This window comes from Brassica napus, chromosome C1, assembly GCF_020379485.1.
Source record: "Brassica napus cultivar Da-Ae chromosome C1, Da-Ae, whole genome shotgun sequence".
NCBI classification, from domain to species: Eukaryota; Viridiplantae; Streptophyta; class Magnoliopsida; order Brassicales; family Brassicaceae; genus Brassica; species Brassica napus.
Window position 1 is genome coordinate 8,419,249 of NC_063444.1, and position 25,679 is coordinate 8,444,927.

Here is a 25,679-nt window from a genome sequence, read left to right on the forward strand (position 1 = left end):
TATTCAATAAAGTATATATAAACCTAAATAAGTCACAATTAGTAGTACGTATTTGCTTAAATGCACGATTAAAGTAGACGTTTATGAGAGAACTGACTAACAGAACTATACGCATGTAATTGACTTCGAACTCTCGAGACAAACGGCGTGAAAAGTGCATTTTAGTTTAGGGTTCCACGCTTTGGTCGATGGATGTCATATGATGTGACAACTGATTTTTTTCAGTAATTCAAGTTGCATATTAATTATTAAAATTGAAACCTTTTTTTTGTCAACAAAATTGAAACCATTTAAATTACATATTAATATGATTCAGTTTTTTTGGATTGTTATTTTGGTTCATAAGTATTAGTTGTAGAATTCTTTTTTTGAGAAATTAGTTGTAGACAATTCCTTACTTTTATTTCTTAAATGAAACCGAATAATTGTGAATATGGCCGTATGAATCGCTGTACAATAATTTCATGCACGTGATCAACTCATACAATTAGATATAGGAAAAAAATCAAATTGAATTATTATTTTTAAAAGGTGCAACGAATAAAAAGGAAAAAAATCCACAGAATTGCTTATTTGCAAAAATATACATATTTGTTACTTGATATATATTCTATTACAAAATATAGTTTATTGGTAATTAGATTGAATCGTGTTAGCTTGCAAGGTCTGTATATATTAAATATGTACTATTAATCTCTCCTTTATATTATGTTACAAAAAAACTCCTTTATACATGTCTACAATTTTATGATACATATAATTAATTATCTAATAAAATAAGTAAATTTTCAGGTTTATATATATATATATATATATATCTTGAAGAATACGGTATAGTCTTGAACTGATACATTACTGACTCAAAAGATACATACTCGCAAAAGTATTTGAAAAGGCATTACATCTCAATATCTATTTGTTTCTTAAGTTTCTTGGTAGGTTCTTCTTTAGCAATAAATGGCACGGAAACAACGGGCACACATTACTATATAACTTGACTCACCCATAATTTCAATAAGCGCATAAACAGTAAACAATTCAAACACCCAAAAACTCCAAAAGAAAACAAAAGATGGCTTCAACTCCAACATCCCTCATGAAAACAATCTTCCTCATATTCATCTTTGTCTCCTTTACAATCTCTCCGGCAACTTCAACGGCGCCTGAAGACTGTGCAAGCGAGTCAGCTAACCCGTGTGTCGACAAGGCTAAAGCTTTACCTCTCAAAATCATAGCAATTGCCGCAATCTTAGTAGCAAGCATGATTGGTGTTGGAGCTCCTCTCTTTAGCCGGAACGTGCCCTTCCTTCAACCTGATGGGAACATTTTCACTATAGTTAAGTGTTTCGCTTCAGGGATTATCCTTGGAACTGGTTTTATGCACGTTTTGCCTGATTCTTTCGAGATGTTATCATCACAATGTCTTAAAGAGAACCCGTGGCACAAATTTCCATTCTCTGGGTTTCTCGCTATGCTGTCCGGTCTAATCACTTTAGTCATTGATTCCATGGCTACGAGCATCTATACTAGCAAGAACGCAGTTGGGATCATGCCCCATGGGCATGGTCACGGCCCTGGAAATGATGTTACGTTACCAACAAAAGATGGCGATTCCGCGGATGCACAACTCTTGAGATATCGAGTCATTGCTATGGTTAGTACACATGAACTTATTTAAAACCAAATTTTAATTTTAATCGACGGTATCATTTTAAGTGATATATAACCGAATATAAATCTGATGAATATATAGGTCTTGGAACTTGGAATCATAGTTCACTCTGTGGTCATTGGACTATCTCTAGGAGCAACAAGCGACACTTGCACCATTAAAGGACTCATTGCAGCCCTTTGCTTCCATCAAATGTTCGAAGGCATGGGTCTTGGTGGTTGCATTCTCCAGGTATATAAAATTATATATAAGAAACTATATTTCTTTATAAAACGTTAAAATTGCAAATAACAAACTCTTACTGTTTGAGATGTTTCAGGCTGAGTATACGAACTTGAATAAGTTTCTTATGGCGTTCTTTTTTGCGATAACAACGCCATTCGGAATAGCCTTAGGGATCGCTCTTTCGACAGTTTACAGAGACAATAGCCCTAGTTCGTTGATCACTGTAGGATTGCTCAATGCATGCTCCGCTGGATTGCTCATCTACATGGCGCTTGTAGACCTTCTAGCGGCCGAGTTCATGGGTCCAAAGCTTCAAGGTAGCGTCAAAATGCAGATCAAGTGTTTCATTGCGGCTCTTCTAGGGTGTGGTGGCATGTCGATCATCGCCAAATGGGCTTAACTAATTGCCCGAATAGTACTGCGGGACTGAAGTCATGTGTGGATTTTGTTGTCGAACGATTACAAGATACTTACGTGGTATCTTAATGTTTTTTCATATGTATGTAATTGTGATTGGTACCACGACCCCGAGTATTTCCTTCTGTTTAGGGGAAGTAGTTCTTGTTGTATAATGTTTTCGCATCTCATTTAAACAAATAAAACTCTTTTTCAAGAAAAGCAAATTATAGAAAATAGAATTATTTGTTACGTAATCTAAATTCGGCAAGCTGAATGCAAATCATTGGAACATTAGTGGTGACATTATAGTCTATATACATGGCCGGTCCGATCCAGAGGGCAAGCCACTCAAGACACCGCTTAGAGCATAAAATTTTAGAGGGCGTCTTTTATTTAGTTATTTATACTAAGAATTTTGTTAGTATTTTATATGTAAATATAAGTTATAATTCTTTATAATAATTTTCATCTTTGATTATAGAACTTTTAGTAATAATATATGAGAAGTTGTTTAAAATGCCATCAGTTATTTTTATGTAAAAGTTGTTTTTAAAATGTGAAATTTTGTATTAGCAAATTATTTTACAAAAATTATAACTGACTACAATGAAATGTTTATATTAATTTTGACTAATATCGTTTTGAAGTTAACTTGATAAAATTTTGTTTGCCAATCATTAATGAAATTGAATTAGTTTATAAAGTTTTAATGTACTTTATATTATATATATGATATTAGATAAACATAAAAATATATTGTTGATATTAGATAAATCGATTTCTGGTTTAAAAACCTACCGAGTTTAGATGAGTAGGGTTGTGGCTTTGTTTTATTTATTTTTCTTTGCTTATTTTATTTTCTCACATTTTTCTTATCATGTATCTATGTACTTTAAAACCAGATAATATGAAAACCTTTTAAAAACAATTAAGCTTAGGTCATCCAAAAATGTTGGACCGGCATATATAAGTAGGCCGGTACACCGTACACATGTCCATTGTTAACAACATGCATACCATACTGTTTCAGTTCTGAAATTTTACTTTTCTGATCTGAAGCGTTTCCTTTGGTGATATTCACATTTCTACCGGTTGACTTGAATCAATACAATATATTTGTTTTGGTATTTTTAAATATCTACGCATTTTAGTAAGTACTAAGTAACCTAATGATGGTGATCAAGATATCCAATAAAGCGGTAATATCTAGAAATGTATTACAAAATGACAAAATAAAGAGTTAGGTTCTCTCAACAGCACCCATTACTGCGTAATACTTGAAAAGGAGATTAGTTTTCCTTACCTGGATTTTTTTTAGTCTATTGGTGTCCACTTTGAAAACCCATTTTCACACGTCGCACCTCATAAGCCACAGCCCTTGGATAACCAGCCCATATTGGATCATATACGAGCTAAGATATCGAGTTAACTTCAATATAAACATTTGGACTTCAATTTTCCCTCTCCCAAATGCTTGCATTGTGGAACTTGAGAAAATGGGTTTCTTTGGAATGGTGTTCTGACTTCTGCTCGAGGCGAAAAAGTTGCTTGGGACTCAGTCTGTACACCAAAGATTGCAGGCGGCCTGGGGTTGAGAAGACTGAAAGATGTCTACATTGTCCTCGGTTTAAAGTTGATATGGATGATTTATGCTCAAAATTGGGTCCCTTTGGGTTGTTTGGACGAAAGCAAATCTTATTAAAGACAATAATTTTTGGACATTTGATTTTCAGAACATAGGACGTGTATTTGGAGAAGACTAGTTAAGCTCAGACCTCTAGCTCGGTCTCACATACACTGTCATATTGAATCAGGTCACCAAGCATCATTTTGGTATGATAGTTGGACTTCCTTTGGCCCATTTCTTTATCTAATGGGTCCTATTGGTCCAGTGGTCACCGGAACCAGCTTATCATCAAAGGTCTCTCAAGAGGTTTCAGATGGGAATTGGTCTTTGGTAGACATCATATCGTCAGACTTGTACGCCAGTTCTTGACTCAGCCTCCTCCACTTCCTTCCAATCTTGATCAAGATCTTTACTTATGGAAAAATGATGAAAACAGTGTTCCTGGCCGCTTCTCTTCATCCAAACATGGTCATTCTTGCAGCCTAATCTTTCGGCTATCCCATGGCACTCGGTGATTTGGCTCAAAGAGAGGATACAAAAGCACGCTTTTATTTCATGGGTCCTTGTGAGACACAGACTTCCAACAAGAGAACAATTCCTGCAGATTGTCTTCTTTGTAATGCAGCTTCGGAATCTAGAAACCAACTATTTTTCAAATGCCCCTCTCTTGTGATGTTTGGCAGTCGTTCTTGGCTCATCAAACACTCTCGCCCCCTGTGTTGTTCCTTGATGTTATTAATTAGTTGAGGAACACTCTCGTTTCCATTCAAATGTGCTAAAGCCAGCTCATATTTTCAGCCTCTGCCACCGAGCCATTTATCTATATATGGTTCAAATTCATCCAATTCTAGGATCACTGGTTCGCCCTTTGGTAGTGGTGTTGCTTCATCTTTGTTTCAAAATCCACGTTAAGTTTTTCTTCTTCAATCTTTCATTCTCAGGTTGTTGTAAAAAAATGTCCTTTTGGGAAGGATAAATAAAGTTTGTTTCAAAAAAAATCATGTCAATACGTTTTCTTTATTAGCCAGTCAATAATATGTATCGCATAATTGTTGCAAGTTAAAAAAATAAGTTGCTGCAGTTGGCTGTATTAGAATAATAAGTCCAAAAAAAATAACATGGATTTAAAAAAAGAAAAAGTCAAAATTAAAAACTTACAGTTGGCTGTATTAGAATGCCTTAAACAAAAGAATCATTTGCTGCAGAACAATTGGTTATTGCATATGCATTTACCATTATACCTTTGTACGGCATATTACATATACCCAATACAAAAACAATAGTTAATTCTTGACAATGATGAAAGCAAATAACTGGGAATATCCGAATATGGCTACATCAGCGTCACTAATTATTTGTTTCCTAAATTAACTACTTCAACTTATTAAACTTTCACCAAACTTGCCTCCATGCCTATCCATCTTCCTTCTAACTTATGTCCCTAAAACTGCATAAACAAAATTATGAGTGACATTTAATTTGAATATACTATATTAAACGACTAGGATAAGACATGAGCATGGTGAATTTATATGAAAATTATTTAAGAAATATCGTATAGAATAATAAAATTTATATTTTTTGATCGAATTAATATTTGTGGCCCTTAAACAATTTTCTTAAAAAAATTTTTTGTTAATTACATAATTTGTTTACTGATAAGCTGATCTCATTTTTAAAAATATTTTAGGTCAAATAATCAGCTATCGCATAAGAACCTAAAGTTTATGCCAAAAAATCTCAGACCTACGATTTGGTTACAATGAAACTAGGTCAGCTCAGTTTTATATCATGGCTTAGCAATTTAAAAGTTAATTATGGTTATGAGAAATTTACGTTTATGTGTCAATCTTATCTATCTTCAATATTTTTCTCATTTTTGTGTCGCTTTTTTTTTTAAATTTTGGTTATTGCTCGATATAAATATTGATTTTGAGTTTATTCTCATTTCGTTATTTTGCTTTGGTCTAAGATTTAGAAAATATTTAAGATTTAAAATTATTAAAAAGATACATACTTAGTTTAAGATATGCGCCTCGTGCAAACTAAATATTTTATATTTATTACTTATTTTATGTTTTTCTGCATATTATGAAATAATAAAATAATAATCATATATTAAATAACTAATAAATCAGTTAGTATTATGTAATAAATTGGCGTGCGCATATAAATCAAACGACCACTCTTGTTTATTCGCAATTATTTTAGGATAAATAAATCAAAACAATCAATCTTATCTATCATATATGATATATAATTAAATTAAATGATATTAACATTGATATATAGTATACTTTTAATATGAATATTTATTAAATGAGGTTTCTACTCATATGATTTTATGATTATGTAACAAAATTTTACACCAACAATTATTTTTAATGTGGAATATTTAGTGGCTTCAATAATTTATAATCATTTAAAAAAAAATAATGAAGATTTCAAGATTAAAATATTAACTTTTCAATATATGTTTAACGCAAATATCAAAATATAAGTATGTATTTTCATATGATGTATAGTTTTATTTAAACGATATGAAATATATATATATATATGTGTGTTTATATTAACATAAACACCTATTATAATAAAATTATTTATTCATATGATTCTATAATCATTGTATCTTATTGTAGGAAAAAAATTAAACCTTGATCACAAAGTTTACGTGAGATTTTTAACATTTTTAGTAATTTATACTCGTTTTGAAAATTTTAAAATACAGCATATACAACTTATGTCCCTAAAACTTCATAAACAAAAATATGAGTGACATTTAATTTGAATATACTATTAAACGATATGAGATGGCCAATGATTTATAAAAAAATCATTTTGTTATCTAAATCCGTTATTTTGACCAACATGTTATTTTTAAATGTGAATTTCAATTCCTCAAATCACATATTTCCACTTATTTGGTGCAATACGTGAAAAAAAAAACGGTCTGAACTTTTTATTACCCCCAAACGGTATTCTTCTTTTATGTGGAAATACTTATAATCATATTTTCAGTTGTTTCTCCAAAAATAAGCAAATTGGACACAATAAATGGAACATGTAAAATAGAATAGAAGAAATGTACCAAAAAAATCATTCCTTACTGATCCATAGAGTTTAATCATATATATAATGAGGCTCTTTTCTCTCTTTTGAGAGTGTCCACGTAGACAGTTCATGGGTCCCACCAAAATCATCTTTATTCAAAACCGAAGCGGAGACTCCGATCGTCGTCCACCATGATCAAAGCTATTATGTCATTCAAAGAGATTTGGATTCTTCATCTCCCCCTTGACTCCACCTATATAAACTCTCCTGAATCCAAATCTTCTCTGGTAGCTTCCATGGATAAGAAACAGTCAGATTTCCAGATCCAACGCTTTGGATAAAGCTCCGGCAATATCGAGCAGCGCATCCATGGCTAAGAATCCAGCGAAATCACAACAAAATCTCCAACTGAATCGAGCACCGGTTCCATGGATAAGAAAAAAGGGGGTTGCTTGGCTCCATCTACATCCCTGATGAGAAGGTATTGTTCCAACTAGCATCTTATAATTGATCTTAATTTTGTTTTTTAAATCTTTTAACTTTGATCGCAGAATTCGGTGATCATGGATTTATTCCTGCTGCTCGCGCCACTCACTACCGTCCATCGGTTCCATAAAGGTTGTTTGAATCTGAAAATGATTTCTTTGTAGTTCTAGCAGAGAACCTTCTTGAACTAAAAATTGAAATAATGTATATAGTCTTTAAAAAAAATCAATCCTTTCTTGGTGAAGGACTTATTATATATGTATCCTTGCAGAGTGTTTGAGAATCGTTGCAGTATGCGAAGCATTTAGCCGGTACAAGAATCCAGATGCTGTTCGACAAGTTCGAGAGTATCCTTTTTCTCATTTAGTTGTTTCATAGTGTTTAATCCATGGTAGCGTTTTGACATGGTTGCATCTTTATTAGTTTCAGGTAAATCGAGTGGAGATTTGATTTGTGTTTAGTTTGGTTTACTGCACTAGCTCCTGTTGTATTAAATCTTCCTTTAACTAACTTAAACATTTATAGACTGCCGAGTTCCTATGTACTGGGGATGTTGCCAGTATTGAAACAACAAATGGATGGTGCTATGGCTCATGCCCCAAGTTCTCATCATGCACGTGTGCCGGCCTGCCATGATGAAAATGCGGTTGGAGTTGCAAGGTAAGAGGAATTGCACTATTTTACATTATCCTTTTGCAAATTGTTCCCATACAACTCTCATTAGCTTCACAACTAACAAATAGTCTCTGATTTTCACTACTAGGTACCGGGTTGAGATGTTAGTTATTGATGTATCTGACACCGCCGTGTTCGTTACTTTTGATGGTGAGATGAACAAGTTGACCAGTGGTCCTGCTGTAGCAGCGTCCATGATAACGTCTGAAGAATATTCGTTTTTTTTTGCTAATTCGTTTTTAAGGTACTGTCATGTGATGTTGAACATGGTGTCACTTCTGCAGAAGATCGAAGGTTCCCTTTTTTGTTTCTTTTTTTTGTTCTTGTCTTGTAGTAGAGGTTCTTTTTAATTTGATTCTTCAAACTGATTTGCTCTTTTTTCTTCTTCTTTTGGACAGAAGCCATGCTCAAATAACCTCAATCCTAGAAAGACCGGAACTGGAACATATGTTTGAATGATGGAAAAGAGTCCCTTCGATCAGAAAAAGTTTCCCTTCCTGAGTTCAACCTTCATGGTCAACATGACATCTTAATGGAAAAGAGTCTTATTTCTCCTCATGTAATTGATACAGATTGGTGTGCTATTTGAGGTTAAAGACTATTAGTACTTTTCAATTCCTTAGTTTTGTAAGAATATGCCATATAGTCTACCTTAAATTCCACATAATACTGAGTAGACATCAACTCATTGAGTTTGAGGTAAGATGTTAAATCTTTTCTATCATCAGCTAAGTCATTTTTTTGACACAAGACTTTTATACCATTGCATTGAACAGCTCTGTATTCTTGGAAATCTCTGTCCTGAAACTGCTGAAGAAGCAGTGGCAATGGTTCCTTTTCTCAAGGTACAATAAAGAAAATTCTAACCTTTTCTATTTTGTGGAATAGCTTTTTTGTAGACAAAAGGAAGAGCATACAGTGAGTAAGCAATTGAGAAGATGCTCAATGATCTCTCCCTTGTCTAGAGATTCAAATAGTGCAAAAAATCTCAAGATCTAAGATTTTAAACATATGTCAGGGTGTAATATTCTCTTTTTAGCTGATGCTGTGTGTTTGTAGTTAAATTATTAAGAAAGACTGTGACATATTAGGGATGTGAGCAATCCATATACTAAATAATCATGTACACTGTGTTATACCATATTGATCCAATATATGATTCAATTTGCAATATAAAATTGTTTTAAAAAAGATTTAACATGTGTTCAAAGAGAGATAACAAAGTACAAATTCTTACAACATGACTATTTAGTATTTTTTATGGAGACATCTCGCGACATGTATGATCAGGGGGATAAAAGTCTACAAACTTTAAGATTTTCTCTTACATCTAAAACGTTTAACAAACAAAATTATAAACAGTACAAGTTAACTACTACCCTACTAAAACCAGCCAAATTAAGTCTAAACCAGAGCTAACACAAACACGAGCTCTCAACCTCCCCCCCCCCCCCCCCCCCTCCCCCCCCCTTTTAAGTATTACAAATCACTCCACATCACTTCCTATAACATTTTTTAAGTATTACAACACATTCTAATTGTCAATAACCCTGCGCTTGCGCGGGGCTCCGCTACTAGTGATCATAATAGGAACGAACGAATTGCATGATCAATACTAATTAACTGTAATATAAAACAGAGCACTTATTATGTATGAGTTAAGGCAATCAATAACATGTATATTACCCGAAATTTCAAATATGCTATAACACATCAAACCTAATAAAACTTGCTGGAAAAGATAGCGGATAATATTTTCTTCCAGAAGTTAAGATGGTATGTAGACGGTTTATGTTTGAGATAACCTTCGTATTTTAAGAAATGAATTTTTACTAAGGCTTGTGTTTGGAGATTTCTTAAAGACTCTTAGAACTCTTTATGAAATGTTTTCTCTCTGTTCTTTTTCTTGATTCTTGATCATTCTTTCTCCTTGTGCTCTTCTTTTGGGCTCTTAATATGGATCATGATTTTGGGTTTTGGGCTAATGGAGGAAAAAACCAACAAATCTCCCCCTTTTCGACTTAGCCCGAAACCGTTGTTATGCTGGTGCCTTTGCAGCAATCTTCAAACTTCTTCAAATATAACGGTAACATTGCTCTGATACCAGCTGTTGGGAAAGATAGCGGATAATATTTTCTTCGAGAGGTTAAGATGGAATGTAGACGGTTTATGTTTGAGATAACCTTCGTATTTTAGGAAAGAGATTTTTACTAAGGCTTGTGTTTGGAGATTTCTTAAAGACTCTTAGAACTCTTTATGAAATGTTTTCTCTCTATTCTTTTTCTTGATTCTTGATCATTCTTTCTAGGCCTGGGCATTTTAACCTGGACTCGAAGACCCGAACCAGAACCGACCCAAAAATGCCCGATCCGGAACCGGACCGAAAATTTACAAGTACCTTTTGGGTCTAAATTTTTTTACCCGAAAGAACCGGAACCGAAATGGAACCGACCCGAATAGATCCGGACCCAAAAAGAACCGACCCGAATAGATCCGGACCCGAAAAGAACCGACCCGAATAGACCCGACCCGATAAGAACCGATTTGTACCCGACTTAAAAACATGTATATCTAAAACTATGATGTTTTTGTGTTCTATTTTATATATATTATTTTATGATTTAGTTGAAATATCTTTTGTAAACAACATTTGTTATTATTTTTTAAGTAATATAAAGCTTTAAAATGTAAAATTTAGAGTTTTAAAATGTTTTATTTTAATTATTAGTAGTTTCATTTAAGTTGTTTTGTAAAATTTTAGATATATATAAGAAATATTCAACTAAAATTGATGGAATTAGGTATATCGTGTCTTTTTCAGATCCTAAATACCCGGACCCGATCCGGACCCGATATAAACCCGAAAAATTACAGGTATTTTAATTATAGACCCGAACCGACCCGGACCCGAGAAGAACCGACCCGGCCGAAAATTTCTAAATACCTATTGGGTAGGACCCGAAAAGTTCCGGATCCGAAAAGAACCGGCCCGAACCCGACTCGAAGGCCCGAACGCTCAGACCTAATTCTTTCTCCTTGTGTTCTTCTTTTGGGCTGGATCATGATTTTGAGTTTTGTGCAGGTGGAAAAAACCAACAAAACTTTAGTTTATATTTTCCATGAAATTATAGAGTGAGCCGACATAAAGATAGTGGACAATATAAAACATATTCTTATCCTACATAATATAAGTGTTATGTTAAGTTGTTAACTAGTAAACAATAATTTCTTTATCGCGAACAATAAATGGGCATGAAATGAACCGGCGTACATTACTATATAAACCGACCATCCAACAGGTGCAGACACATAGACATTGAACAACCGAACAGTATACATAACTCCAAAAGAAAAAGAAGAAAAAATGGCTTCAACCTCAACACTTCTAGTGAAAACAATCTTCATCGCACTTATCTTTGCCTCTTTTACAATCTCTCCGGCAACTTCAACGGCGCCGGAACACTGCGGAAGCGAGTCAGCTAACTCGTGCATCAACAAGGCTAAAGCTTTGCCTCTCAAAATAGTAGCAATTGCCACAATCCTTGTAGCAAGCATGATTGGTGTTGGAGTTCCTCTCTTTAGCAGTAACGTGCCGTTCCTTCAGCCCGACGGGAACATTTTCATTATCGTTAAGTGTTTCGCTTCAGGGATTATCCTTGGAACCGGTTTTATGCACGTTTTGCCTGATTCTTTTGAGATGCTGTCATCAGAATGTCTTGAAGAGAACCCGTGGCACAAGTTTCCATTCTCAGGGTTTCTCGCTATGTTGTCCAGTCTAATCACTTTATTCATTGATTCCATGGCTACGAGCATCTATGATAGCAATAACGCATATGGGGTCGTACCACATGGTCCTGCAAATGATGTTACCTTACCAACAAAAGATGACGATTCTGCACAACTCTTGCGATACCGAGTCATTGCTATGGTTAGTACACATATGGACGTATTAGGAAACGAGTAGTTATCGACGGTATCACTTTAATGATATATAACTTTAAATTTTATGAATATATAGGTATTGGAACTTGGAATCATAGTTCACTCTGTGGTCATTGGACTATCTCTAGGAGCAACGAATGACATTTGCACCATAAAATCACTCATCACAGCTCTTTGCTTCCATCAAATGTTCGAAGGCATAGGTCTTGGTGGTTGCATTCTCCAGGTATATAAAATTATACATAAGAAATATTTATTTTCTTTCAAAATGTTAAATTGTAAATAATAATACTTTTAAAGTTTGGAGATGTTTTCAGGCTGAGTATACGAAGTTGAGTAAGTTTCTTATGGCGTTCTTTTTTGCGATAACAACTCCATTCGGAATAGCGTTAGGGATCGCTCTCTCGACAATTTACAGAAACAATAGCCACAGTGCATTAATCACTGTTGGATTGCTCAATGCATGCTCGTCGGGATTGCTCATCTACATGGCGCTTGTGGACCTTCTAGCGGCCGATTTCATGGGACCAAAGCTTCAAGGTAGCGTCAATTTGCAGATCAAGTGTTTCATAGCGGCTCTTCTAGGGTGCGGTGGCATGTCGCTCATCGCCAAATGGGCTTAACCAATTCCCCGGATAGTAGTGCGGACCTGAAGTCATGTGAGTTTTGTTGCTGAACTAAATACCGTTTTTGGTTTAAGTCTCGATTCTTTACCGTTTTCTGGTATCTATCATGTGTAATGTCTGTTAACATGTATGTATTATGATTGGTCCCACGATTATTTCCTTTCGTTTAGGAGTAATAGTTCTTGTCGTATAATGTTCCTACAGCTCATTTAAATAAACAACTCTTTTTAAGAAAAGCAAATTATAGAAAAACAATAATTTGTTGCGTAATCGAATGTTCGGCAAGCTGAATGCCAATCATTGGAGCATTATAACATTATAGTCTATATATAATAAAGTAAACCGGTACACCGTACGCATGTACCCATGACAAAACCATTATCAGCCTAATACTTGAAAAGTAGGTTATTTCAAATTGTTTCCTTAGAACATCCGCAACGGTGGTTTTAACACAATCCTTAGTAGCTAATCCTTAACTATTAGGATTATAATAGTAATATTTAGCCGAGAAAAGCTAAGGATAAGTCCTAAGCTAAGGATTAAAATGTGTTGGTCTATGTTGACGTGGCAAAAGTAATTGGTTCCGACTCGTGTAGGGTTTCGCGACTTCGTTTCATTTGGACGCAACACGAAAAAAAAAATCAGAGACGGCGATTAAGGGGATCTTTCTCTCGACCGCTAAGAAGATAAATCGAAGGGTTCTCGTCACTAAAGAGGATACTCGAAGGGTTCTCGACGGTAGCGAAGGTAAATCGAAGGGTCCTCTTGTTAATTTAGGGATTTACGCTAGGTCTCATTTTGGTTTCTTCTCAAATTAGGGTTCGGATTTGGGATTTCAATCGATTTATATAATTTTTGGAGATCAGTTAGCGTTTGATAACGATTTGTTTTTGAATCGATTTTGGGATTGTTTTATTTCTAATCAAGGTTTAAAACGATAAGGGTTTCAATCGATTGGGGGATTTTTGCGATTGTAGTAAGTGTTTCAAAAAGATTAGTCTTTTATAAAGATTTCTAATCCTCTTATCCTATGTGGTCTGACTCTGTTGAGCTTATAGAAATGTAGTCCAAAAGTTGTTTGATTATGTGAATTGTTTTAACGCCTCTGTTGCTATGATTTCAGGTTAAGGAAACATGGGACGATATAGCTACAGCCAGCCTTCATCATCAGAGGAGTATGATATAGATATAACTTCGCTTCTTCAAGTGGAAGCTGATCTCTACTCTGACGAAGCTGACAGTAGGCACAACATAGCAGAGCCGGTTCAGTACCTTCCTCAATCTGAGAGTGATGATGGAATCCCCAAGACCTGCTACTGTGGTGGTGAGGCAGTTGTTGAAACTTCTTACACAAGCAAAGATCCAGGGAGAAGGTACTTCACTTGTGGGAATGCGGATGATGGAGACTGCCATGTGTGGAAATGGTGGGATGTGGCGGTCATGGAGGAGTTGCGTGACTATCAGAGACAACTTAGGGAGGTAAAGGATCAAGCTAATGAGAGTGACGAGAAGCTGGTTAAGGTCGAGCAGATTGTGGGGGAGTTAGCTAAGAAGAAAACAGGGATTGCAAATGGCTATCCATTGCTTGTATGTGTGTTGCTTAGTGTAGTATTTCTACTATGTATGGTAGTCATGTTCAAGTGGGTTGCAGAGAAGGAGAACGTCTTAACAGAGAGCATGGTTAGTTTCGTTCCTTCTGTTTATAATTTTTTTTTCCATATTTTCTTGAAAAACTTATGACTCTTTTATCTCATGTCTGTTCAGGAAGAGATTCAGAGGATGAAAATGCGACTGTCTAACCTTTAGAAGGTAATGTACAAACAACTTCCAACTCTCTTTTCTATGAGTAATCAAAATGTATATAGTATTTGTCATTGAATCGGGATAATGGTAATATAATAAACTAAGCGGTAAACCAGATTTTGTTGATAAAGTCGAAGCTGATAAATGTATTTAGAATTAAAGTCCGAAGCTGATAAATGCTTTTACCTTCCTAACTCCTCTGAGTTGATAGGTTTAAATGTATTTGTACTGCTTTTTACCTTCCTAACTCTGGCTGACTTGATTGCTTTTAAATGTAACTTAGATAGATATCGCATACTTAAAGCTCTGTGATGCTAGTAGAGTGACACATAGCTTAAAATAACCATGGATACCACCCCTGGTTTTGTTAACCGTCTCAATAACCAGTCGTCTTTTAGCCTTGATTCACCCGAACCAGTTTGGTTTAGTACAGAGCAGTCCATACCCATGGATACACCCCCTGTTTCTGAGCAGTCTTCAAGCAAGGAGAGGAGGAAATGGTCTATCAAAGAGGATAGAATCCTCATAAGCGCTTGGCTTAACACGAGTAAAGACTCTGTGGTCGGTAATGAGCAGAAGGCGACTCATTTCTGGAGGAGGATTGTAGAGTACTACAACTCAAGCCCTCAGCTGGTCGGGACAATACCGAGAGAGCTTGGTCAGTGCAAGCAAAGGTGGGCTCGGATTAACGATCTAGTTTGCAAGTTTGTTGGGAGTATGAAGCGGCCTTGAGGGAGCAGAGAAGTGGGCAAAATGATGATGACGTGATGAAAGCTGCCCTCGATATCTTCTTCAATGACTACTCCATCAAGTTCACACTCGAGCATGCGTGGAGGGAGCTGAGGCATGACAAGAAATGGTGCTCCGCCTTTCTCTCTAAGGACAAGCGTAAACAACCGGTAGAGGTTGATGGAGAAGACGCGGTGGCAGCAGGAGAGGCTAGACCTATAGGTGTCAAGGCTGCTAAAGCTTCTATCAAGCGGAAGAAAAGTGGAAGAGAAGAGGAGTTGGAGAAGATTCAATGCATTATGGAAATGAAAGAGAAGATATCTAAACGCAAAGTGCTTGAGCGTTTAATTGCCAAAACTGATCCACTATCTGAGATGAAAACATCTTTAAAAATGAAACTAATGTCTGAAACGCTGTGATGTTTAGTTAAAGGAAGCCACATACTAGTTAAGGTTTTCATGTTGTGTTGAGTAGTTAGTACACTTTCTTTACTCTTGTTAACTCTTGGATTTTTTTTTGGTTGTTGCAGGTAGTACAAGGTCACGGGTGTGAAAGGAAGTCACGGGTCAGTTTTGTTGTTTTCCCATTCACGGGTGTGAAGGAAGTGAAGCTGTTTTGTTGTTTTCCCATTCACGGGTGTGAAGGAAGTCACAGGTGTCAAGTTTCACTTCTATTATTGAAGCTGTTTAGTTGTTTTAGCTATGTATTTCCTTTGTTTCCTTAGTTTTCTTTCTCGTATGCAACTGTATTCTCTCCCTAGTTAATGTATGGTACTTGTAATGTCGGCTTTGATCTCTAAACAACTTGCTTCTCTTTCAATCAAACAGACTCTTCTCTATTAACTTTTCATACTTCAAATCGAACACAAATCATCTCCTTAAACTGAAAAACCGACAGGTACAAGGAAGTTGAATGGTTTAAATGGGCTGCGAATGTTAACTTTTTTTTGTATTCCAAGCCCAGTCTGTAATGACATGGCAGTTTGATAGGTGGGGATTATTTTGCCCATGTGGCACCTCTAGAAAAGCTAGAATTTATCTCCTTTTATATAGTAGGATTTTGAATAAGAAAGTTTTTTAAAATCTTAACGGAATTTTTTTCGCAGGAGATACTAGAAAAAAATGTCATCATCGTCATCCGATGAAGTTGTAGAAAGATTGGACGAAATTATCGACGATATCATAGACAAAACCTACATCAACATTGTGGAAGCCCAACCCTATAAGTTGAGGACACGCGCTTATATAGAACGAGACCGCGAAATAGGACACAACCAATTATGGAATGATTACTTCAGCGAAGATGCGACATTCCCGCCATATTTATTCAGACGCCGTTTCCGTATGAACAAAGAATTATTCTTGTGTATTGTCCATCGCCTCTCAGAACACGTTCTATTCTTTCAACAAAGAAGAGATGCATCGGGGAGGTTTGGTCTTTCTCCACTACAAAAATGTACGGCTGCAATTCGTCTCCTTGCTTATGGTTCTGCAGCTGGCGCAGTTGATGAATATCTCAGAGTTGGTGAAAGCACGGCAATTTCGTGTTTAAAGCATTTTAATGAAGGAATAATTCTGTTATTTGGTGATGAGTATCTACGAATACCGACACAAGAGGATCTTCAGCGACTACTCCATATTGGAGAGATACGCGGGTTTCCTGGGATGGTAGGAAGCATCGACTGTATGCATTGGAGGTGAAAAAATTGCCCAACGGCTTGGAAATGACAGTTTACCCGGGGATCAACAAAGCCGTCAATTGTGTTAGAGGCAGTAGCTTCACAAGATCTTTGGATATGGCACGCTTTCTTTGGTCTTCAAGGTACTTTAAATGATATTAATGTCCTCGATCGGTCTCCTGTTTTTGATGACATTATTCAAGGTCGGGCTCCGAGGGTAGAGTACGTGGTCAACGGACACATGTATAATTTGGCGTACTACCTCACAGACGGTATTAATCTAAACTGGTCAACAATTATCCAATCTATCTCACTCCCTAAGGTCCTAAAGCAGAGTTATTTGCTAAACTTCAAGAATCAACCCGAAAAGATGTGGGAAGCTCGATTTGGAGTTTTACAAGCTCGATTTGGGATTGTGAAAAACCCGGCACTTTCATGGGACCAGGAACAGATAGGGAAGACTATGAGAGCATGTATCATACTGCACAATATGATAGTCGAAAATGAACGAGATGGATACAACACTCAGTACGATACATCTGAATTTGAAGAAGGAGATGTAGCCAGCAGTTCACGAGTGCATAAGTCTCGTGGTACAGACATCCCTCCAAGCATCAATGAAATGCGTGCCATTCGGTTTCAGGTTCGCGAGACGGAAACACATCACCAATTGAAAAATGATTTAATTGAAAATATTAAGAACAAATTTGGCGGTGAAAATTAATAGTTATTGTAATTTTATATGTTTAATCATGTAATAAATAAAAATTTAAATTTAAATTCATCATGTTTTTAGTTTTTTTTTTCTTACTGATAGTTACTCATCCAAAAATATATATCTAAATTTAACATGTTTTCATTTTTTTTTATGAAAGTTAATCATAAAAAAAATAAATTTTTAATTTTCTTATGTTTTGTTTTTTAATGATAGTTACTAATAGAAAAATAATAATTATCTTTTTTTAACTTTTTAAAAATTTATTAATTTTTTATTCTTAAGAATTCCAATGGTGGTAACACCATTGGACATATAAATTTCATTAGAATCCTTAACTCTTAAAAAAATATATATATATATATATATATATATATATATATATATATATATATATATATATATTTAAGGACTCCAATGGTAGTAACACCATTGGAGATGCTCTTACCTTACATTCTCGTTTTAGTCTCTTTTTTTTTGAATAAAAAAAAGAGTTAAACACGAGTCTATTAAAGATACAAACCTAACCCCCGGGTGCAAGTATAGCCCACGGATAGATCCTCTCCTTGGTATTCAAATGAGCCGAAAGTAATAGCTCATATCTGTGTGACCAGCGGAGATCGAACCAAAATTTGCCGTATTGAATTTATTCCCTCAAACGCCGTTTTAGCCTATTGGTCCCTCAGGTTCGAAAGCCTGTTCAATTTTCTAGTCCAGAAAATTTAGGCTATTACTTTTATAATTTTTAAATTATCAGGTCAACTACATGGAGGGAGACAGATCATGGCGGCTCAAACATCATGGACACCTGGGACAAAAAAAATTTTAGACCCTATAATTATTATTTTTTAATATTTTTAATTATTATTTAAACTATTTTAAATGTTTGGTTCACAGAATCTTAGTTGAGTCTTTATGTTGATAACAAAAAAATTAGTTTTAAGAGAAATTAATAAATTTTATTTGTTCTTGATTAAAACATTTTATATTATTAAATTTTATAAAACTGTTTAAATTTAATATTAATATATATCTTAACAAAAGAAAATTTTAAATTTTAAATTTTAAATTAAAAAAATGTTTCGGAGTGGACTCTGAACTGACCATCTCATATACTACGCCGGCTCTGGAACAGATATATGCAAAGACATCAATATAATTATTATACTTATGGATTACATTTCTATGATCTACTTTCTCTCGTGTTAACAAATCATATATTATATGTATATCAATATTATACACAATTATATAGAATATACTATAGATGCAAAGATTAGATGGACGCTCTGATACAGACGCAAATACAGCAGCGAATGGAGCAGAATCTGCAACAAAGAAGTGTACGTGCGGATGAACAAGTCAAGATGAAAATTGCGACTTGAAGAATGGATTGCGGACCAAGGCGAAGTTAATACGAAGACATCTTGGGGAGCAAGCTTGAAGATATTCACCTTGGAAAAGGGAGATCTCACGATGGAAAGTTTCTAAAAGACTTTGGAGAGGTTTTAGGGAACTTGTCTTATTTGGGTAGATAGTGAATATTGGGTAGATAGGCGTGGATAGCCGACTTGGCTGTATTGTATATATAGTCATACTCGACCTGTGGATTAGGGTTGTCGAGAGAATTGTATTCTTAGCATAAGAGTGGAGTTTGCCAAGCTTGTAAGCGAGTGAATAACACTAAGGGGTAAGAGGTAGAGGTTCTTAGAGATCTTGTATTCGATCTTAGGACGTGTGAGGCTAGGTGAGCAAGTCAAGAAGGGTCTTGATCTTGTTCGAATTCTGTTTAAAGAGAGGCTTGTAAGTTCGCTTTAAAAGAATACTAGTAATAACACATATATTTGTAGAGATATTCTCTGGTGTACTATGTGCTTTACTTCGTGGGTTAATTCTTGCATTTACATATACGGTCATGTTTAATATTAAACAAAACACAACCATGATTGTATTGTCACATTAAATCAAAATAAAAGGCATGAAAATAATTGTTTAATCATATTTAAATGCAAAGCAACTGAAATAACAAAAACTAAAGTTTAGTTTCGATAACCACTATTAACAATGAATATTATTTCAAATGAATTGCATTATCAGTCCTAAATTTAATGTCGCATATTAATAGTATGAAATAATACTATGTATTAAATGAAGTGACTCCAATAAGCTTACAAATTTTGAAATCGAAAATTTTGTTCTTGGGATGAAATGAGAGTGAAACTGAAGGAGAAATGGTTTGTGTGGATAAAAAATAAGATAAGAAAAATAGAGTGTATTTAGAGTTTAAAATTGGTTGTTCATGGTAGATGATATATTGATGACAATAACGATGTTGTAAATAAAAAATGAAGATTATTGATTAAAATAGTCATTTTCATCAAAATGATATTTCCATAAATAACTAAAATTTATAGGTGAATAGGACAAATCAATTTTTTTTAAAGGTCAATTTTGTGTTTACCTACAAGTTTGAATCATTTTCAAAGAACTCAATTTTATTATAAGATTACTTTTTCTTACTAATCGTAGTTTAGTTAGATATATTTTCATATTTTATAATACTAAAAAATATAAATGTTAATTCAGAATAATATGTAAAACAATATTTTGTATTTTAAACTGATGTGAAAATATCACATTTGCAGTTATATCATTTTAAAATTTATTGACTTATATTTGATGATAATAATATTATTATAATTGTTATCTTGTATTTAAATTTTTGTAATTTAATTTTTAATTAATTTTAAACCATGCCATCCTTACAAATGATCCATGTTTTGAACCGGGCCTCGTGGTCTGGTGGTATAGGAACCTCGGCTGAGGTGCCCGCCATCACGAGTTCGAGCCCCGGCCACAGCGGATTTAACATCCCTTCCGTTGGGGCGCTGGACCCCCTACGGGGGGATAGTTGGGAATGTGGATGTCCAGATACCAGAGTTACCAAAAAAAAAAAAAAAAAAAAAAAAAAAAAAAGATCCATGTTTTGAGTAAGCCATTTCATTATTTTTTGGAATGATTGTGATAATGACATTTAAACAATGATTAATTTGGTAAAATAATTCAAGCTACTATTTTAGAAACAAGACAAAATCAAGCTACGAAAAGTTGAATCTACCTCATACCTGGGCATGTATATCATGAGTACGTGTCTGGATGACTAGATTGCAACCATGCACTGAGCACAAGCTCGTCACGTGTGATTTCGTGCTCATCGTAATTCAATAGTGTATATATATATGTAAACCTACGTCACAGATTTGTTTAAATACACGATTAAAGTAGACGTTTCAGAGAGAATTGACCAACAGAAATATACGCATGGGGGCCGTTCAAAAAAAGAGCTATACGCACGGGGTTGACTTTGAACTCTCGACAAACGGCATGAAAATTGCATTTTAATTTAGGCTTCCCCGCTTTGATCGATGGATATGATATATCGATGTGATATGAGAATTCATCTTCCAAAACATAATTGAAACACTTTCAAAAATATATTCAATCAAAAATATATAATAGATGAAATTAAGTTTATAATCTTTATAAAAATAATTCTTAAACATTTAAATGAATTAATAGGGTTATTTTAGTTTTTTAATCACAAACTTAAAGTATTTAAATAATTATTATTTAAACGTAAATTTAAAAAATAATATCAAATTTACGGTAATTATCATTATCTCTTGATCTTTTCATTAATTCAAGTTCCATATTAATTAAAAACTGGAACGATTTAAATTATATCTCAATATGATTAAGTTTTCTGAATTGTTTATTTTGGTTCAGAAATATTAGTTGTAAATAATACCTTATTTTTATTTATTAAATGAAATCGAATAATTCCGAATATGGTCATATGATCATTGTAAACAACAACATCATATGAATAAAAGTTCTCTTTGGAATAAAGTTACAAATTTATTTGATAATTCAAAATTTAATTATCCATAAACTATAGTTTTATATCCGATTTATCATGTGTTTGGGATGATCAGATTCATCAGAAACAATGAAAGAGCGTTTAAAGGGGCTAATACCAGGAGAAGGGACGAGAAGACGGAGGGAATGAGAGTAGTCGTAGGGTGTGTGAGGAGAGTCATTTCTTTCTTCTACAGATTTTTCATGACTTTGCTCCTCCTCCTTCTCCTCCGTTCAATCCTACAAAAAATCGGGTGAAGAAAATGAAACCTTTTTGTTTGGTTTAATTGGTTCCACTTGTTTGATAAACTGTCAATCTGATAAAATCATGGTTTGTGGATAATTAAAATTTGAACTATCAATTTAAAGATAGATAAATTTGTAATTTTTATTTTGAAGAAAAACAAGTTTGTAATTTTTAATTCATACAGATTTAATACAAGGACATAGGTCGATGGAGATTTGCTGATATATTGTAATTGTTGTGGGGGAAAACACGTTAACCCTAGATCCTTTTTACATGTCTACAGTTTTATTATTTATATAATTAATTATTTATGAAAAACATAAATAAATTTCCAGTTGATTATATAAATATTAAAGAAGACAGTATAGGCTTCAACTGATACATTACAGATTCAAACGATACATACTCGCAGAAGTGATTGAAAAAGGCATTGCATCACAATATCTATTGTTGGACCCAATTTCGGTCAACTAAATAATTGTTTCTGAACGATTTGGGCCACACAACCGACGAAGAAGCCCGACTCCGACGAGCAAAAAGGGATTGACTCAAGAAGCCGGAGATCGCGGAGTGGCCGCGGAGATCACGGAAGCAACCTACTATAAGAAGAGATCGATGGATACGAAGGAAGACACGTTGAAAACCCTAGAGAGAGCTACACTCATACATCGATCATGTTTTCATCTAGCATTAAGTCTTTTGTCTTGTAAATCTCATTTGTAACATTCGATCTCATCTCATTCATTGTATTCAATCTTCTTCATCAATAAAGTTCATCTTCGCCTACCAGAATCTGATTATATCGTTGTGTTCTACAGATATCGTTGCCTACATCTTCTTATCTTCCCTATATTAAACTCTCGATCACTATCAAATACTTAGCATAGATTTTAGGATCTACATCTATCTTTTTAAGTTTCTTTGTAAGCTCTTCCTTTGCAATATTGATTCATTTGTTTTCCAAATATTATTCGTCATCAGTGGCAATAAATGGCACGCAAACAAGGGACACACATTACTATATAACTTGACTCAACCCATAAGTCCAATTCAAAGCACATAAACAGTAAACAACACAAACCTCCAAAAGAAACACAAAGATGGCTTCAACATCGACACTTCTAATGAAAACAATCTTCCTCGTACTCCTTTTTGCCTCTTTCGCTATCTCTCCGGCAACTTCAACGGTGCCGGAAGACTGCGGAAGCGAGTCAGCTAACCCGTGCGTCAACAAAGCTATAAAGCATTACCTCTCAAAATCATAGTGATTGCAACCATCCTAGTAGCAAGCATGATTGGTGTTGGAGCTCCTCTCTTTAGCCGGAACGTGCCCTTCCTCCAACCTGATGGGAACATTTTCACTATTTTTAAGTGTTTCGCCTCAGGGATTATCCTTGGAACTGGTTTTATGCATGTTTTGCCTGATTCGTTCGAGATGTTGTCATCACCATGTCTTGAAGAGAACCCGTGGCATAAATTTCCATTCTCCGGGTTTCTAGCTATGTTGTCCGGTCTAATCACTTTAGTCATTGATTCCATGGCTACAAGCATCTACACTAGCAAGAAGGCAGTTGGGATCGTACCACATGGGCATGGTCACGGCCCTGGTAATGGTGTTACCTTACCAACAAAAGATGACGATTCAGAGAGTGCACAACTCTTGCGATATCGAGTCATTGCTATGGTTAGTACTTAGTACACATATGGACGTACTCGAAACCAAATATTAATACTTTATCGTTTTAAATAATGTATAACTGAATATAAATTTTATTAATATATAGATAGGTATTGGAACTCGGAATCATAGTTCACTCCGTGGTCATTGGACTATCTCTAGGAGCAACAAGTGACACTTGCACCATTAAAGGACTTATCGCAGCTCTTTGCTTCCATCAAATGTTCGAAGGCATGGGTCTTGGTGGTTGCATTCTCCAGGTATATAAAATTATATCTAAAATTATCTTCTGTCAAGATGATAGAACTGTGTAATTAAATGTTTGAAATATTTTCAGGCCGAGTATACGAACATGAAGAAATTTCTTATGGCGTTCTTTTTTGCGATAACAACGCCATTCGGAATAGCTTTAGGGATCGCTCTTTCGACAATTTACAGAGACAATAGCCCCAGTGCGTTGATCACTGTTGGACTGCTCAATGCATGCTCCGCGGGATTGCTCATCTACATGGCGCTTGTGGATCTTCTAGCTGCCGAGTTCATGGGACCAAAGCTTCAAGGTAGCGTCAAAATGCAAATCAAGTGTTTCATTGCGGCTCTTTTGGGGTGTGGTGGCATGTCGATTATCGCCAAATGGGCTTAAGTAGTCCCCGTGATAGTCGCCAAATGGGCTTAAGTAGTCTCGATTCTTTGTCGTTTTTTTTTCTCTTTGCATGATACTTGTCTATCATATTTGATGTCTTTTGATATATATGTATTGTGATTGGTCCCATGAGTCTTTCCATTTGTTTTCGGGGTTAAAGCTCTTGTCGTATAGTGTTTTCGCATTACATTTACATAAATAATACTCTTTTTCAAGATTAGCAAAATATAGAAAATAGAGTGATTTGTTACGTAATTAAAATTTGGCATGCTGAATGCCAAACATTGGAGCATTAGTAACATTATTATATATATATACTAGGACCGGTCCGCCCAACGGGCGGGATGATAATTTGAAAATAATGTAAGCCAGATTTTGATCCGCGTTTTGCAAACGCTGAATATTTTATGATGACAAATTCTACATCTTAATAAATATTTTATTAATTTTTAAGAATTTTTGTATTTAAAATATTTTTGCATTTAAATCAGTGTTTTTAAATTTGATCCGAACCCACGGTCAAAACGATTAATCCGGTGGTTCGATAATTCAATTTAGGTGTTTAAAAATATCCATATTTAAAAAATCACGAAAACTCGAAACTAAATCGATTGAACCGATAGATGGCCAATATGTAATATAATTTGATTTAAATTGTTATAGTTTCATAATTTGTCATCTTTTAATCCAAAAGATTATATGTATTTTCGTTTTTTTATAAATTATTTGAATTTTTCCATTATTTAATTTATCTAAATAATTTGAGAGAAAATTGTTAGAAATTATAAAAAAAAATGAAATATTAGTTAAACATAAATATTAACATCTAATTAACACACTAAATACATATTAGGGACTCTGTATTTGAAACCAATTATTATATAACAAAGTAAAGGTTCTCAAACTATTAGTATTTGTATTTCTGAAAACGATGTCTTCGTATAAAGCTCAGAAGGGTTGGACATCATATTGGTTGTTGTTCCTGCGATGAAAGTGATTTAGTCAATGTATTTTTTTTTTAAATCGGAGCAGAGATAGCAGAAGAACGTATCCAAATTGATACTAACCCTATGTGTCTCTGCGGCCCTGTATATACGCTGGTTGCTGTCACTGTGAGTCATGAGGTGTTCTAAGTCAGCAGTGCAGAGCAATGGTGTGGTTAGTTTCTGTAAACGAAATCAGAATGATATTTAGTGAATTTATGACTGATATCTAACTCTGAAACTCCGCATGAAGCATTAGCAGATGCTGCATATCCTAACTTCCTCCAGAACTATCGATGCAAGTAGTACTTAGAAGAGAGAGTTGTCTTGACACCTACAAATAATATTGTGCATGAGGTGAACGCATATCTCTCTCCAAAGTCTCATCAAATGCTAAAGTGTATTTAAGCTCTGATTCCATTGACTTAGAAGCTACACCAGATGATGACAAAACACTAAAGATGATGAATCTTGAAATCTTAGTTAAAAATATAACTCACTAATCAGTGTCATGTTGCTCATATATCCTATAAAACTGGTACCCGAAGCAAAAGCCTTGGGTAACCAAATAAAAAACTG

The 25,679-nt window shown here is 34.7% G+C and overlaps 4 protein-coding genes and 1 pseudogene across 7 annotated transcripts; all 5 read left to right on the forward strand.

Moving 5' to 3' along the window:
- The first annotated feature begins 1,034 nt into the window (after positions 1–1,034).
- On the forward strand, positions 1,035–2,498 carry LOC106364042 (fe(2+) transport protein 1-like). The gene is made up of 3 exons (XM_048745522.1): positions 1,035–1,654; positions 1,754–1,903; positions 1,992–2,498. The coding sequence occupies exons 1-3, from the start codon at positions 1,073–1,075 to the stop codon at positions 2,295–2,297; spliced, it is 1,038 nt and encodes a 345-aa protein (XP_048601479.1). The 5' UTR covers positions 1,035–1,072; the 3' UTR covers positions 2,298–2,498.
- A 4,457-nt stretch (positions 2,499–6,955) lies between these two features.
- On the forward strand, positions 6,956–9,279 carry LOC125580655. Of its 3 annotated transcripts, none has more exons than XM_048745524.1 (7): positions 6,956–7,458; positions 7,529–7,595; positions 7,735–7,810; positions 7,989–8,123; positions 8,227–8,288; positions 8,423–8,432; positions 8,537–9,279. In XM_048745524.1, the coding sequence occupies exons 2-7, from the start codon at positions 7,541–7,543 to the stop codon at positions 8,595–8,597; spliced, it is 399 nt and encodes a 132-aa protein (XP_048601481.1). In that variant the 5' UTR covers positions 6,956–7,458; positions 7,529–7,540; the 3' UTR covers positions 8,598–9,279. The 3 variants fall into 3 exon arrangements, with proteins under 3 accessions (XP_048601481.1, XP_048601482.1, XP_048601480.1); XM_048745525.1 differs by having other exon boundaries at positions 6,967–7,458; positions 8,383–8,432; XM_048745523.1 differs by having other exon boundaries at positions 6,987–7,458; positions 8,227–8,432.
- A 2,130-nt stretch (positions 9,280–11,409) lies between these two features.
- On the forward strand, positions 11,410–12,731 carry LOC106364043 (fe(2+) transport protein 1). Of its 2 annotated transcripts, none has more exons than XM_022694202.2 (3): positions 11,410–12,066; positions 12,157–12,306; positions 12,381–12,731. In XM_022694202.2, the coding sequence occupies exons 1-3, from the start codon at positions 11,503–11,505 to the stop codon at positions 12,414–12,416; spliced, it is 750 nt and encodes a 249-aa protein (XP_022549923.1). In that variant the 5' UTR covers positions 11,410–11,502; the 3' UTR covers positions 12,417–12,731. The 2 variants fall into 2 exon arrangements, with proteins under 2 accessions (XP_022549923.1, XP_013659141.1); XM_013803687.3 differs by having other exon boundaries at positions 11,431–12,066; positions 12,398–12,723.
- Positions 12,732–14,854: 2,123 nt separating this feature from the next.
- Positions 14,855–15,657, forward strand: LOC106362641 (glutathione S-transferase T3-like). The gene is made up of 2 exons (XM_048743617.1): positions 14,855–15,167; positions 15,233–15,657. Exons 1-2 carry the CDS (start codon positions 14,855–14,857, stop codon positions 15,655–15,657), a joined length of 738 nt encoding a protein of 245 aa, XP_048599574.1.
- A 7,111-nt stretch (positions 15,658–22,768) lies between these two features.
- On the forward strand, positions 22,769–24,301 carry LOC106364044 (annotated as a pseudogene).
- Positions 24,302–25,679: the final 1,378 nt, after the last annotated feature.